This window comes from Panthera pardus, unplaced genomic scaffold, assembly GCF_024362965.1.
Source record: "Panthera pardus isolate Hobbes unplaced genomic scaffold, ASM2436296v1 HiC_scaffold_12, whole genome shotgun sequence".
NCBI classification, from domain to species: domain Eukaryota; kingdom Metazoa; phylum Chordata; class Mammalia; order Carnivora; family Felidae; genus Panthera; species Panthera pardus.
Genome location: NW_026526677.1, coordinates 41,501,825 through 41,514,831, shown reverse-complemented (window position 1 = coordinate 41,514,831; position 13,007 = coordinate 41,501,825). Strand labels below are relative to the sequence as shown.

General features: G+C 56.5%; 1 protein-coding gene across 1 annotated transcript in view; it reads left to right on the top strand.

Moving 5' to 3' along the window:
- The window catches only part of KCNC1 (potassium voltage-gated channel subfamily C member 1), a 45,002-nt gene extending 32,609 nt beyond the window's left edge, over positions 1 to 12,393 (top strand). Inside the window, exons 2-4 of the mRNA XM_019456463.2 lie at positions 425 to 1,358; positions 8,779 to 8,967; positions 11,005 to 12,393. Of these exons, the coding sequence (XP_019312008.1) occupies positions 425 to 1,358; positions 8,779 to 8,967; positions 11,005 to 11,069 (1,188 nt within the window). The 3' untranslated portion in view covers positions 11,070 to 12,393. The remainder of the gene's footprint in view (positions 1 to 424; positions 1,359 to 8,778; positions 8,968 to 11,004) is intronic.
- Positions 12,394 to 13,007: the final 614 nt, after the last annotated feature.

Sequence of the window (13,007 nt, the reverse complement as noted above, 5' to 3'; positions counted from 1 at the left end):
ACTGGCAGTTGGGGGAAGAAAGAGAGCCTGGAAGATTGAGTAGAATAGGTTCTGTGAGCCAGGCCTGTCATCAGTGCATGCCCCTTTTATGTGCTGTCCACTGGCCTGAGCTCAGTCACGTCACCCCACCTAACCCCCAAGGAAGCCTGGTAAATATAGTCTAGCTGTGCATCCAGGAGGAAAGGAAAAGCATTTGTGAAAATAAAGCAACCTCTTCCACAACTTCTTACCTGCCCCCGAGCCTCCTTACCTGGTGCTCTGAGGAGGGAAAAGTGGCCCATCAGTTTGGCCCACGTTGGAGGGGGGCATTGTGCAGGCGTCTTCCCTTGGCCTGGCCTCTGACTAGACCCAATGAAAAGGTACCTCAGGTTTCTTTGCTCGGGGTGAGAGGGCCTCCCTCTGACGCTGTGTTTCTCCTCCGCAGTATGTGGCCTTTGCCTCCCTCTTCTTCATCCTGGTCTCCATCACCACCTTCTGCCTGGAGACCCACGAGCGCTTCAATCCCATCGTGAACAAGACAGAGATCGAGACTGTTCGGAATGGCACGCAAGTGCGCTACTACCGGGAGGCGGAGACGGAGGCCTTCCTCACCTACATTGAGGGCGTCTGTGTTGTCTGGTTTACCTTCGAGTTCCTCATGCGTGTGGTCTTCTGCCCTAACAAGGTGGAGTTCATCAAGAACTCGCTCAACATCATTGACTTTGTGGCCATCCTCCCCTTCTACCTGGAGGTGGGCCTGAGTGGCCTGTCCTCTAAGGCTGCCAAGGATGTCCTGGGCTTCCTGCGTGTCGTCCGCTTTGTGCGTATCCTGCGCATCTTCAAGCTGACCCGCCACTTTGTGGGCCTGCGGGTTCTGGGCCACACTCTCCGCGCCAGCACCAATGAGTTCTTGCTGCTTATCATCTTCCTGGCCCTGGGCGTCCTGATCTTCGCCACCATGATCTACTATGCCGAGAGGATAGGGGCACAGCCCAATGACCCCAGCGCCAGTGAGCACACCCACTTTAAGAACATCCCCATTGGCTTCTGGTGGGCCGTGGTCACCATGACGACGCTGGGCTATGGAGACATGTACCCGCAGACGTGGTCCGGCATGTTGGTGGGAGCGTTGTGTGCGCTGGCGGGCGTGCTGACCATCGCCATGCCCGTGCCCGTCATCGTGAACAATTTTGGGATGTATTACTCCTTAGCCATGGCTAAGCAGAAACTACCAAAGAAAAAAAAGAAGCATATTCCACGGCCACCGCAGCTGGGATCTCCCAATTATTGTAAATCTGTCGTAAACTCTCCACACCACAGTACTCAGAGTGACACATGCCCGCTGGCCCAGGAAGAAATTTTAGAAATTAACAGAGCAGGTAGGAAACCTCTTAGAGGCATGTCGATCTGACCTTTCACCTCTGCCCCCCGTAGCGATGATTCCAGATTCAGTCAGACTGCTTCCTTAGTTCCGTGGGCAACCCCGGACCCCGCACTCAGTGTCGAGGTGTGGAGCCTGGGGGCCCAGGGAGATGCTGGGCAGCCAAATTCACAAGGCGAGAGCCTGCTGGAGGAACCTCACTGGTGGCCCTGGGTAAGGAGGTTGGCGCGCTGGTCTCGTGAGGTTCTGAAGAGACGACATGGCCCGCGAGGTTGCTGAGGACTCTCTTAGCAGGAGCCCAGGGGGCTGCTGCTCGGTGGGCAGGAGTCAAGCGTGAGTCTCTGACTCGGGCCACTGTCCCAGTGTCGGGGCAGGGCAGGGGTGGGTGAGTTTCGGAAATGCCAGACAGCTTCTGATTTGGTCTTTACTCAGCTCCCTTCAGGCTGTGCAGAAGGCACAGTTGGTGCATGGGATCTGGCAGGAGGGTCCCTGCAAAGGCAGTAGCCAGGAATCTCACCCCCAACAGAGCCTGTCTCCATAGCTGAGTAGAACTGCTCTGATTCCGGCTGCCTAGCTCCAGGTGCGTCCCAGGAGACGTCTGGAGCCCTCCGTAACAAGCTTACTTACCCCATAGCATGCCGAACCAACTCATCTTCTTCCACCACTCTAGAGTTTAGCATTTATCTTTAGGAACCTGTTGGAGCGACTCTAGCTTTCACGTTGTCTGTTTGGGTTGATGGTCGAGTGGGAGTTTCCGGTGGCCTTCTGATGGAAGCGACTGGTGAGCAAAGGACTAGAGGGGGCCACCACCCCGGGCAGCTTAGACGAAAGCACTACAGACCAGCAACAACCTCCCACCGAGGGTTCTCCCCGTTTCCGGCAGTGGGGACTGCAGCAGCAATACATGACATCCAGACCAGTGTACAACCACATTCCCGTGAATCCAGTGGGGGTCCAGGGGGGAGGGGGGCCATGAAACAATACTAGTCACCGTGGGATATATTCTCATATTCCATGGCTAGTGGTTCGTTATGGGACTATCTCAGTTTTATGAGAACCTGCACATAGCACATAAAGTTGATCACGGGGCTCTGGTCCGAAGATATAAAGCCCATAGTCTACCTCTACCCATGGAATACCATCGACTTATTCTGTGGACACAGGGATTTCAAGGAGATGAATGACCCAGAGAAGAATGACAACACTGAGCTAAGAAGTGCCGGGGTGAGGGAGGCTGAGTGAGTGATAAGTAGCATTTAGTCTATGGAGGAGGTCCCTGTGCCCAGGTCTGGCAGGCTAGCTCAGCCCTGGATGAGCAAGTTTCCCCCGGTTTGAGTGGCCTCGCCCAGTGGATGATTGATTCTTTCTTCCCTGCTGATGCACCCACCACCCCATCCTGCTCCCAACCTGGCTTCATCCCACACCTATGCTGCCTAGTGCAATACCCTCAAGGCCCACTTCTCTGCCCATGGGGGCTTTCCTCCCCCTTCATCTGGCCCCATACCCCTCCCCTTCCCGCTTCCTGGATTCCTGTAGGCACCCAAAAGGAATGTGGTTAGTGTCCTGGGCTGAGCCATGGGTTGGGCAAGGGTCTCAGAGGCTGGAACAGGGGCCCTGAGTGGGGCAAGGCATGGCTCCTGCTCACCAGGTGAGGCACAGGCCAGTGGAAATCTCCCACCCCACCTTTCTGCTCTGGATTAGGTGGACGTTTGACCTCAGGAGCCACTGTCATGGCAAGGAAGATTCCTGGGGCTCTGGGAAGGGTCTGGCCTGGCCTAGCCTCCACCTTCACTCTGGGCCCCATAGGAAGAGCTCAAACTGGGTGACACCACCATGGCGCTACTTGGCCCTTCTGTCACATCCTCTCCAACACTGGATCTGTCAGGATCAGTGCCCCGGGCTTGGGTGCCCAGACCAGCCTACCAGGGACCCCCAGTCACTCCAGTCAGGCACAGACTCCTCTGTACTCCTAGAAAATGCCAGTTTTCTCCATGTGCTGAGAGCCCACGCACACACACACACACGCACGCACACACACACCGAGTACAGATGTTTGTGTTCTGACATGCGCACCAGCTAATCCCAGAGACACAGCCCTCTTCCCGTGCTGCAGCAGACCTGTGAACCCTTTCACTCCTGGTGAATCCCCTGGGCCCCATAGTCATGGCAGCTCTGCTCCGGGGAGCCTCCTTGTTATGGCCCCAGATCTCAGGGACCCAGAGAGCGCTGGCTCAGGCAATCTCTGGCTGAGGAGGGATCTGGGGCCTTTCAAGCTTGCCCTCTGGAGCCCAGATGCCAGCACCCTCCTGCCTTTCTCTCCCCAGCCCCACACTCTGCCCTCCCTCCCTTCCCAAGTACTCACTTCCCTTGGAGGTGCTGTCCTGCTGTCCAGACCTATCCATCGTGGTTCCCAGACCCCTGTGAGCCTCACCCCCACCCCCACCCCAGAACACTCCTCCTCCCTCCAAAAGCTGATGCGTGAGACCCTGATGATCTATCACCAAGGTCTGTGGTCCTCAAGGGGTGGCCTCCCCATCTCTGTATCACTGAGTCCCTTCCTGTTTGCCTCCTTCTCTGCTCGCACCGACACACCTAGATGCGTGTGGGTGTGTCTGTGAGTGAGTGGGGTGGCCAGAGGTGAGGGAGGCCAACGTGGGTGGAGATCTGACCCTACAAGAATTGAGAGAGGTAAGATGCAGCCCCCAAGGCCTTTCCAGCCTCACTCCGCCCCCAAGGGCACTCAAATGGCCTCCACGAAAGCTGGGTTCTCCAATTCCACTTTTAGAATCTGGCTGAAGGCTAAATGCCCGGCTCTGGCGCTTCCCCTACCCCTGACCCCACAGGGCCAGACCCCCCAGGACTCAAGCAAGGCCTCCCAGTCGTATCAACAGCACCCTCCCTCACCTCCACCTCTTGGTCTGTCCTGAGGCTTCAGGTCTGTGTGTCTGTGAGGGATGATCTGGTCTCCTCCTCTGTACCATGGCTAGCATGGCCTCAGTGTTTGGGCGGGGGGGTGGGGGGGGGGTTTCATCCTGTGGGGATCATAGTGCCTCATGGGGGGATGCTAGCAGGGCACCCCACATAGTCAGGGACTGCGTGGGGCTGATGGCCCAGGAGCAGCTGCTTGTCTCCCAGAAAGGGTCTCCCTCCCCCCGTCTGCAGCCGGGGTCCTGCTCCGGAGAGCTCGGAATGCTCCCCCTGTCCTGCCATGTTCATTCACGTGCGTGTCTTGTCCATCTCCGCTCCTGTGATACGGGTTGGTCCTCTGTGGTGCTGCGTCCGGGGCTGCGGGGTCCCACCATAGGTGAGCAGGGGGCTGACAGGGGGGAGGGTTGGTGGCCAGACTCATTTTTTGCCCATGGGCATGTAGGGCAGCATGAAGTCCTGGAGCAAGCTCCTATCTGGGCTCCTCAGGAGCCACCACTGCAGCCTCTGGGGCATCTGTGGAGGGGGATTCTCCTCTGAGCAGCTGAGTCCGGAGTGCCCCCAGGCCTGGCCCTCCACTTTTTCCCCTGCTGGGCTGCAGTGGGTGCTGGGAGTGGTGGCAGCCCGGGGCGAGGAGGGGTGGGGGCGCGGGGAGGGTCACAGGGTCGGGCAGAGGTGACCAGGCAGGGTGTGGGCAGGGCCTTTCCAAATGGGCTCACCGAGTTTGCGCTCGTGTTAGAGGGCGAGGGGGGGCAGCTGCGGCCCGGAGGGGGGTCCTCGTGGCCCCCAGGTGGGCCAAGGTGGAAGCAGTAGAGAAATGAACCCACTCTGAGGGCCAGGCATGGGTGTTCTTTTCTGTGTTGTTCACATTTTCTCTCTTTCTCTCTCTCTCCACTAATCATGTTTCTCTCTCTCTCCTCGTTTTGTTGCATGACTTGTGCCAGTTCTCGTGATTATACTCTGCTCGTGTCTCTCACAGACTGTCCCCAGTTAGCCTGGGACTTTTTCCCTGAGCCCCAGCTGGGCAGACCCCTCGGGGCTAAACCCAAGGAAATGCCCAGCAACCCCCACCCTGCCCCAGCCCGGCGTGCGCCCCCTGGCGCCCGCTGCTGGTGTGAACAGTAAGTACATCGGCGGGGCCCCGAGAGCAGGGCAGAAAAGCCGGCCCCGCTGGCTGAGGGCCCGGACACCGGGTTCTCCTTGCTCCAAAGTTTAAAAAAAAATGACCCTCTTGCGGATGCTCATCTATCTCAGCCCATTTCAAAGCCTGGAAACCATCTCCGTGAGACGCTGCCCATGCTGTCATTTCATCATCGCAGGCCGGCGGGTCTAGTGGGGGCCGAGGGGCCTGGGGCCGGGGGGGGGCAGGGCTCTGAGCCTTCTGGGGAGCAGGTGGGAACCGGGGCTCCTGGTGGCCATCTCATTCAAAGGACAGGATGGGGGCAGGAGGGTGAGCTGGCACCTCTGGTCTTTTTCAGGGGTTCTCCAGGTTTCGAGAGTTGGCCCCTCCTTGTGGCCTCTCTTCCAGACACCCCTCTGGAGTTGGGGCGGGAGAATGCTCCCAGTTTTCTGAGAGCACCCCAAACCACAGAGTAGGAAGCTGGCTCCTTCACAGAGCAAGACCTAAACACACCTTCCCCTTCAAGGTCATCATGGTTGAGAGAAGAAACAGGCCCCAGGGATATCCTGGAGTCCCTCCAGGGAGAGAAAGGTGCCCAGCTCACACCCACCCAGGATGCCTGATGGCTGCCCCTGCCCCCTGCCCCTGCAGGGAAGACCAGCCCGACTTTGGGCCCCTTAAAGGCCAAGGGAGCTTGATTCTGCAGGGGCGCAGCACTGAGGGGCAGAGCCGGTGGGTGGGGGCTCAGCACTCCGAGCGAAAGGAGGGGTCTCAGGCTCTACCGCCCACCTTTGACCCGCCCCTGGGCAAGAACTACCCTCTGCAGATATCTCCAGTGACAGACAGATGATGGCCAACAGAGAGACAGCAAGTCCTGGCTCCCCTCCCAGATGGCGATGCTGCCGGGTAGGATTTGCCGTTTTCCCCTTGAGGACAATTTGTGCAGGGTACTGTGGGCCCCAACTCCACATCCTCATCCACTCTCTCCTCCCTGAGATTTCCCCTCTTTCTCCCGCTGCCTTCCTCCCTCAGCCCCTCCCTTGGGAGGGAAGACAGGGGCCGGCCAGAATGGGGGGCAGGCCGGGGCTTGTCCGTGTGCACACGTGTGTGCCCACAGACACGCCCCAAGTGCTAGGCAGCTCCCAGACCCCAGAGAGGCCCCAGTCACGTGGTGTCAGAGTTACCTTGGTAACTGGCCTTTCTGGTTCAGAATAAATCGGGGAGCGAAGCCCCTGGGATTTGTCAAGAAACGCACTGTACGTGAAATGCTTTGCCATCTTGTACGACAGACCTTTTTTTTAAGTTCCAAAATTATGATGGGATTTTTTTTGGATTTGCTTTACGAATAAACCTGATTGGTCCATTTCTCTTTTGACTGACTGCCTCTTTGTAGTGACATGATGTGCACACGGGCCGTGATCCCACCCGCGGGCACGCTGAGTGTGTGCACACGGAGAAGGATCACTTGTGCGTGTAGTTACATGATGTGAACAGGGTCACGGAGGAGGGTCCCCTCTTTAGTCTTTCAGAGAAGTCTCCCCTCGTGTTCACACACCCATGTTGGTGTCGTCTTCCCTTGAGGTTCTCTCACCCCAGATGAAGTCTTTGAGGAAGCCCACCGTGGGGACTGACTTGCCCTACCCTGGCCTGGAAGATTCTGCTTTGAGGTCAGAGAGCAAGGGGCAGGCTCAGTCCCCAAGAGTGATGGGCGGGACCCGAGGTCAGACAAGCTACCTCTGCCAGCTCCAGAGACTTCCATGGCTCTGCTTCTGGACTTGGGAGAGGGAGAGCTCCTGTTCTGGCCGTGCTTTGCCCCCCGAATGTTTCCTCAAACCTCTGCCCAGGTTCCTTCTCAGGCTCTCACAGAGGCCAAGACTCCCCTTTACCCACCCGAGTCCATCCGCCGCTGTTGTCTTTACACGTCCATTTGCTCTGCTTTGCTGGGATGCTGCCGTGAGGAGGCAGAGGAATGGGAACCCCTCCCAAATCATGGCCCGCTGTCACTGCCTCATGCATACATCCCTGTTGTGCCTGTGCAAGCTGACCAGGCCCGCTGGGGGCGGAACGGGATGGTGGATACCGGCGTGGTCTGTGTGGGGCTCAGAGCAGACTGAGTGACTAGCTTAAGTCTGTGTGGGGGATGGAGCGGACTAGTTGAATTGGACCTGTGTGGGGAAAGAGAGACTGTGTGGCCAGGCCTGGAACGTGTGGGGTGGGCTATATAGAGTACCAGGTTGAATTTGGAGGAGACTTGGGTGACCATGAGTAGTCTGGATAGGGGACAGGGCATGCAGAGTGACCAAAGTGAGTCTGGGGACAGAGAAGACTGTGTGACCAGGCCTAGTCTGCATGGGGGGGTGAGGCATACAGAGTGACCAAAGTGAGTCTGGGGACAGAGGAGACTTTGTGACCAGGCCTAGTCTGCATGGCGGGGGGTGAGGCATACAGAGTGACCAAAGTGAGTCTGGGGACAGAGAAGACTGTGTGACCAGGCCTAGTCTGCATGGAGGGTGGGGCATACAGAGTGACCAAAGTGAGTCTGGGGACAGAGGAGACTTTGTGACCAGGCCTAGTCTGCATGGCGGGGGGTGAGGCATACAGAGTGACCAAAGTGAGTCTGGGGACAGAGGAGACTTTGTGACCAGGCCTAGTCTGCATGGAGGGTGGGGGATACAGAGTGACCAAAGTGAGTCTGGGGACAGAGGAGACTGTGTGGCCAGGCTTGGTGTGTACAGGGGGTGGGGCACGCAGAGTGACCAGGTTGAATCCAAATGGGTCGGGGCAGGATGAGTGATGAGATAGGGTGTGTGTGGAGGACAGTGTGAAGGGTGTGATGCGGTGGGATCCCGATGGGGGTGGGGTGGAGTTGACTGATGGGTCTAGATGGGGCTAGGGAAGCCTTGAGAAGCCAGCTAGATGTGGACGGGAGGCAGCCAGGCTCTGGTCAGCGGGAGAGAGAGGTCTGCAAAGGCCACCTCTCTGGACTGGAGTTTTTCTGCGTGTTTGTCTGTCTTCTCCCTGAGCTCTGTGTCTGGCCCCCTACCCATGACGCATCCACACCATCCTGTCTCATCGGCCCTGCCCTTGGGCCCTGGGCCAGGCACCCAGCACCGCACTTGCTGGACCCATCACTAACTCATCTTTTTGCAAACTTTGAGCAAACCCAGGACCCCCTCCTTCCCTGCACTGTGGGCAGCCCATAGGCTGCCTGAATGAGCCGGGGACCCCCAGCCTCCTGCCTCCCTCCATGGTCCACTCACTTTTCTGTCCTCAGGGACAGGCTGCCCTTTGCCAATGCCCCACCTCTGGCCTGTCCCCCTCCCCCACTAAACAGTTTTCAGTGTCTCAATAGCTTCTGCTTATATGTTTGAAGATTCCAAACTGAATGGGGAGGTGGCGAAGGCCGCGCTGGCGAACGAAGACTGCCCCCACATAGACCAGGCCCTCACTCCTGATGAGGGCCTGCCCTTTACTCGCTCGGGCACCCGCGAGAGATACGGACCCTGCTTCCTCTTATCAACCGGGGAGTACGCGTGCCCACCTGGTGGAGGAATGAGAAAGGGTATGTAGAGGAGGCGGGGGGCACTCTGCATCAGCTGGGCCGCCTCGCGCTCCTGCAGATGGGCGGGTGGGGCGGCGGGCGAGGGGTGCTGAGGGGCAGGCAGGCACGCTGAGGGGGGGCAAGGTGCAGAAGGAGCCCCCCCCACCCACAAGGGTTGGCCCTTGGAGGTCTGAGTCCTTTTCTCCCAAATAGGATGTCAGGCTGGCAGAGAATCTGAGGTCCTGGCAGTTGTGGGTTGGGACTGAGCCGAGGGGAAAGGAAGGGGTGCCGGAGTGGGCTGGCTGACTACGGGGCTGTGACCCTAAGGCAGGGTGTTACCCGGGGATGTGGGAGGAGTCTCGACTCCTCCAGGCTGCTCTGGCAGATGGCAGGTGAGACCCAGAAAGCAAAGTGATCTCCCCTGTCCCTTGGTTGAGGAGGGCAGTGGGGTGGGCCTGGCCTGGCCAGGACCCTGTGGACGTAACCACCCAAGGATGCATGTTCTGGAAGAGCACCATTTAAAGAGAATCTGTAGGCCAGTGGGAGGAGAAGCATGAAGAGAGGTGGCTTCAGGGCTTGGGGGTGAGACCAATGTCATTGCAGAGGTAAGATGTGTGCTAGTCAGAATATTGCTAGTGGCAGTTAGAGAACTTGCCAAGAAGGTGAAGCACCACCCCGTGCAGCACCTTCGTTCCCTGGTCACCGCCCCGGGTGTGATCAGCGCCCCCTTGTGGTTGGTGAAGGCTGAGCCCCATAGTGGCCTCTGTTCAAGGTCTCCTTGTTAGCAGACACTTATCTTAGTCTGACCTCCTGGGGAAAAGATTTCCACTAGAGCTTGAGCATGGGCTGGAGAGAAGCTTGAGGCAGGGGCCCAGAGCACCCTAGCCCCAGGCTTCAGGCATTGGCCTGGAAGGTAGAGGAAGCCATCCTTGACATATCGGACTGGCTGGGCAACTCGTGCATGTCTGGGAGTGCCTCACATGCTCACACGGGATGCATGCTGACCAGAGTGAGCAGGCTGGGCCCGAGGGATAGTTGGTTTTTTAGAGCAATAGTTGGTGTAGACGGTGGCCATTCACAACTGCTCCAGTACTTGAAGTGGTCCAACAATACACAAGGAGAGAACACAGAATTCCAAATAAAGGGCAAACCCAACCCAGAAGAGGAGAGGCAGCCTATACTGAGATGGGGAAGTCCTTCTGGTCACTGGTGCTTAGTGTGCCCACCTGATCCAGTCTGGTCCCTGCTTCCTTGCCCTGCCTGGAGGTCCCTCGGACCCCAGTGCGGCAAACCGCTGCCCGCATGGTGCTGCATGGTGGAGGGCTGCGGGCCTGGGGTGGGCCCATCCTTGGCACCTTCCATGGATAGGCCTGATGCTCCCTTTTGCACCTGGCTTTTTCCTGGGTAGAGGCTCTAGAATACCAGGAGCAGGGGCAGCCCAGGGGAGTGAGGGGGAAAGCAGGTAGACTTTGTGGCTGTGCTCTGCCCAGTAAGGTCTCATGGGCTGCCTGTCTCCTTCATCGTCACTATTGGATCAATCTGTGTGGCCTAAAAGAACAGAAAGGAGAGTCTCTTTACCGTGCTTCCAGAAGCCCAGGGAGTGTGGGACGGAAGAAGCCCCATCTCCCTGTAGTGGCCAAGGGAGCTCGGCGGCAACCACTGTCCACGGGTGGTACCTGCTCCCCAATCCCACAGAGGCGTGGGGGGCCAGAGTGTTTGGGAGGCACCAAGGGTGAAGTGCCCCCACCCACATCCACCCGGCCCTGCTCTCATGGAGCCATGACAGCGCCGAGGACTTGATTTTCTCAGGATAATTCCAGTGCACAAGCCACATGCAGAGTAGGAGAGTTAGGGACTCAACCCGGTCCCCAAGAGGGAGAAAGAGGCGTGCTGGGCCGGCTCACTGCATGGGAAAACCAAGCCCGCTGGAGAAGAATCTGCCTGCCTCTGCATGCGGCTGTTCTGTCTTTCCTCTTCCTTCCTTAAAAACTAAGTACCAAGCGGGATGGGAAAGCCAAGAAGAGAAGCTCAAGTGTTAATTGTATTCTTTACATACAGATCTTTGCAAAGAAAGCCCTGTCATTGCTAAGTATATGCCGACAGAGGCTGTGAGAGTGACTTGACCAGGCGGCTTGGCCGAGGACACTGGTGGCTATTAAGCATCTGGGTGGACCAGCAGCCCCTCCTCACCCTCGGACAGAGTAAATTCACGCCATGCAGGTTTGCCGGACGAGTCCGAGTGGCCCAGGTCTTGTACTAGGACGGACGTAGCTTTTTCTACGGCCAAATGGTAACTGACCGTAGAGGATTTCTTTTCCTTCTTTTCCTTTTTTTTTTTTTTAATTTTATTTTATTTGGGGAGGGCGGTGGAGGGGTTCCTTAGCATGACTTGCATGAAGTTAAACAGAAAACCCAGCAAACCAAACCCACCAACCCCCCTGCAACTGTAATGATCACCCTAAACAACAACAACGACAAGAAAAAGGAAAAAGTCCTCTATTTTCTTTCAAAGCTCTTTACTTTTATTACACACGTTGTTGGAGCCAGACTGTAACGGCGTTCGGTAGAAACCTGTACATTTCTGGGGGTGGGAGGAGGGGTGGGGACGGGGAATGGATGGCTTCCCTTTTTGTACACGAGATCGAGAGTCAAGGTTCCAAAAAGGGCAGTCGGTCAGTCATCGGTCATATTGACCTCACCTTCATAGTTCATTTCTCACGTGGAAACTGAGAACTTTGCTCCAAATAGAATTGTGGAAACACGCACTGCTGCTTTCTTCCCTCTCTGTCTGGCATGCTTGTGACCCAGCGGACGTCTCCCCAAGACCCTTGACAGCGGCTAGTCTAGGTTGATTCAATCATCTTCTCGGTGTGTAGATCCAGTGTGACCAGCTTTCATTACAAATTGTTCATAGTAAATAACACCGTACGGATTTTCCAAGTGTTACTTTAGAGCACCAAAAGATCAGGACCACAGGAGGGGTGGCCCTCCTCCACCTTTATTAAGGCACAACCTGGCATTGTATGCAATTTAGTACTTCAGAGTAAAAAACTGCATGCCCAATGTTATGCAAAGCGATTCTAGCATGAAATAAATTTTGTATCATGGTTTCTGTATAGTCTAAAGCAGATTTGTTTTCCTGAAGCAATTGGAGGTTTGCAGAGACCCACTTCTGCATCTTGAATAAATATAGTATTTTCCCAACAGAAACAGAGGACAGTAGCTTGGCTTTGGTCTGATTCTAAAATTAGTGGTGGGGTGGGGGGTGGGGAAGGATGATATTTTTGAAAAACACATGCTTGAGTTGAAAAAAAAAAAATGCAACATCTCGAGCCTTCACTGCAGCTCGAAACATTTCCTGGAAAGAGAGCAATGCTGCTTTAGCTCAACACCCTCCCCTCCTTGGGCTCTGGCCCTCAATAATAAAAAGCTGACTTTTGAGATGAAGCACGGGTTTGGGTTTTTATTGCCTTGGGCAGTGTCGTGATTTGGTTCTGCCTGTGATCGGGCCTGCTGTGGCAGGGCTGGGGTGGGGTGAACCTGAACCTGCTATGTCTCGACAACATAGCAAGGTGCTGGCTGTCCTCCCGCTGGGAAAAAAACCAGGCCTTAAGGAAGAAGTTTTGCTCTGGCCCCTGCCTCTGCAGATCCCGTTGGGTCTGGGGAGGGGAGGCAGCTCTCAGAAAGGATGGGGCATACAAGAACCTGACCCTAAAACAGGCACATACTCTAGGGGGTTCACTGACATGGAAAGTTCTGTATGAGTCATGCCATTTTGATGACTCCTTGAATCTGGCCATGTCAGAGCCCCCAGCCCCCTTGCAGACCTTTCAGTCACCTCCCTCCTAGGGCCATTGTTGAATCTGATAGTGGCAGAGGCAGGGGGCTGACCGACAGTTCCGGGTGCCCTACCCAGCTGCACCCTGCTGGCTCAGCTGGTGAGACCACCCATGCATCTCTCTCAGCCTGGAGGCATCTTGAAGGGGAGGAGCCCTCCCTCAGGGGTCTTGATTTGTGACAATTACTCACTTGGCTTCTCATGGGGGATAGAGTGGGGATTG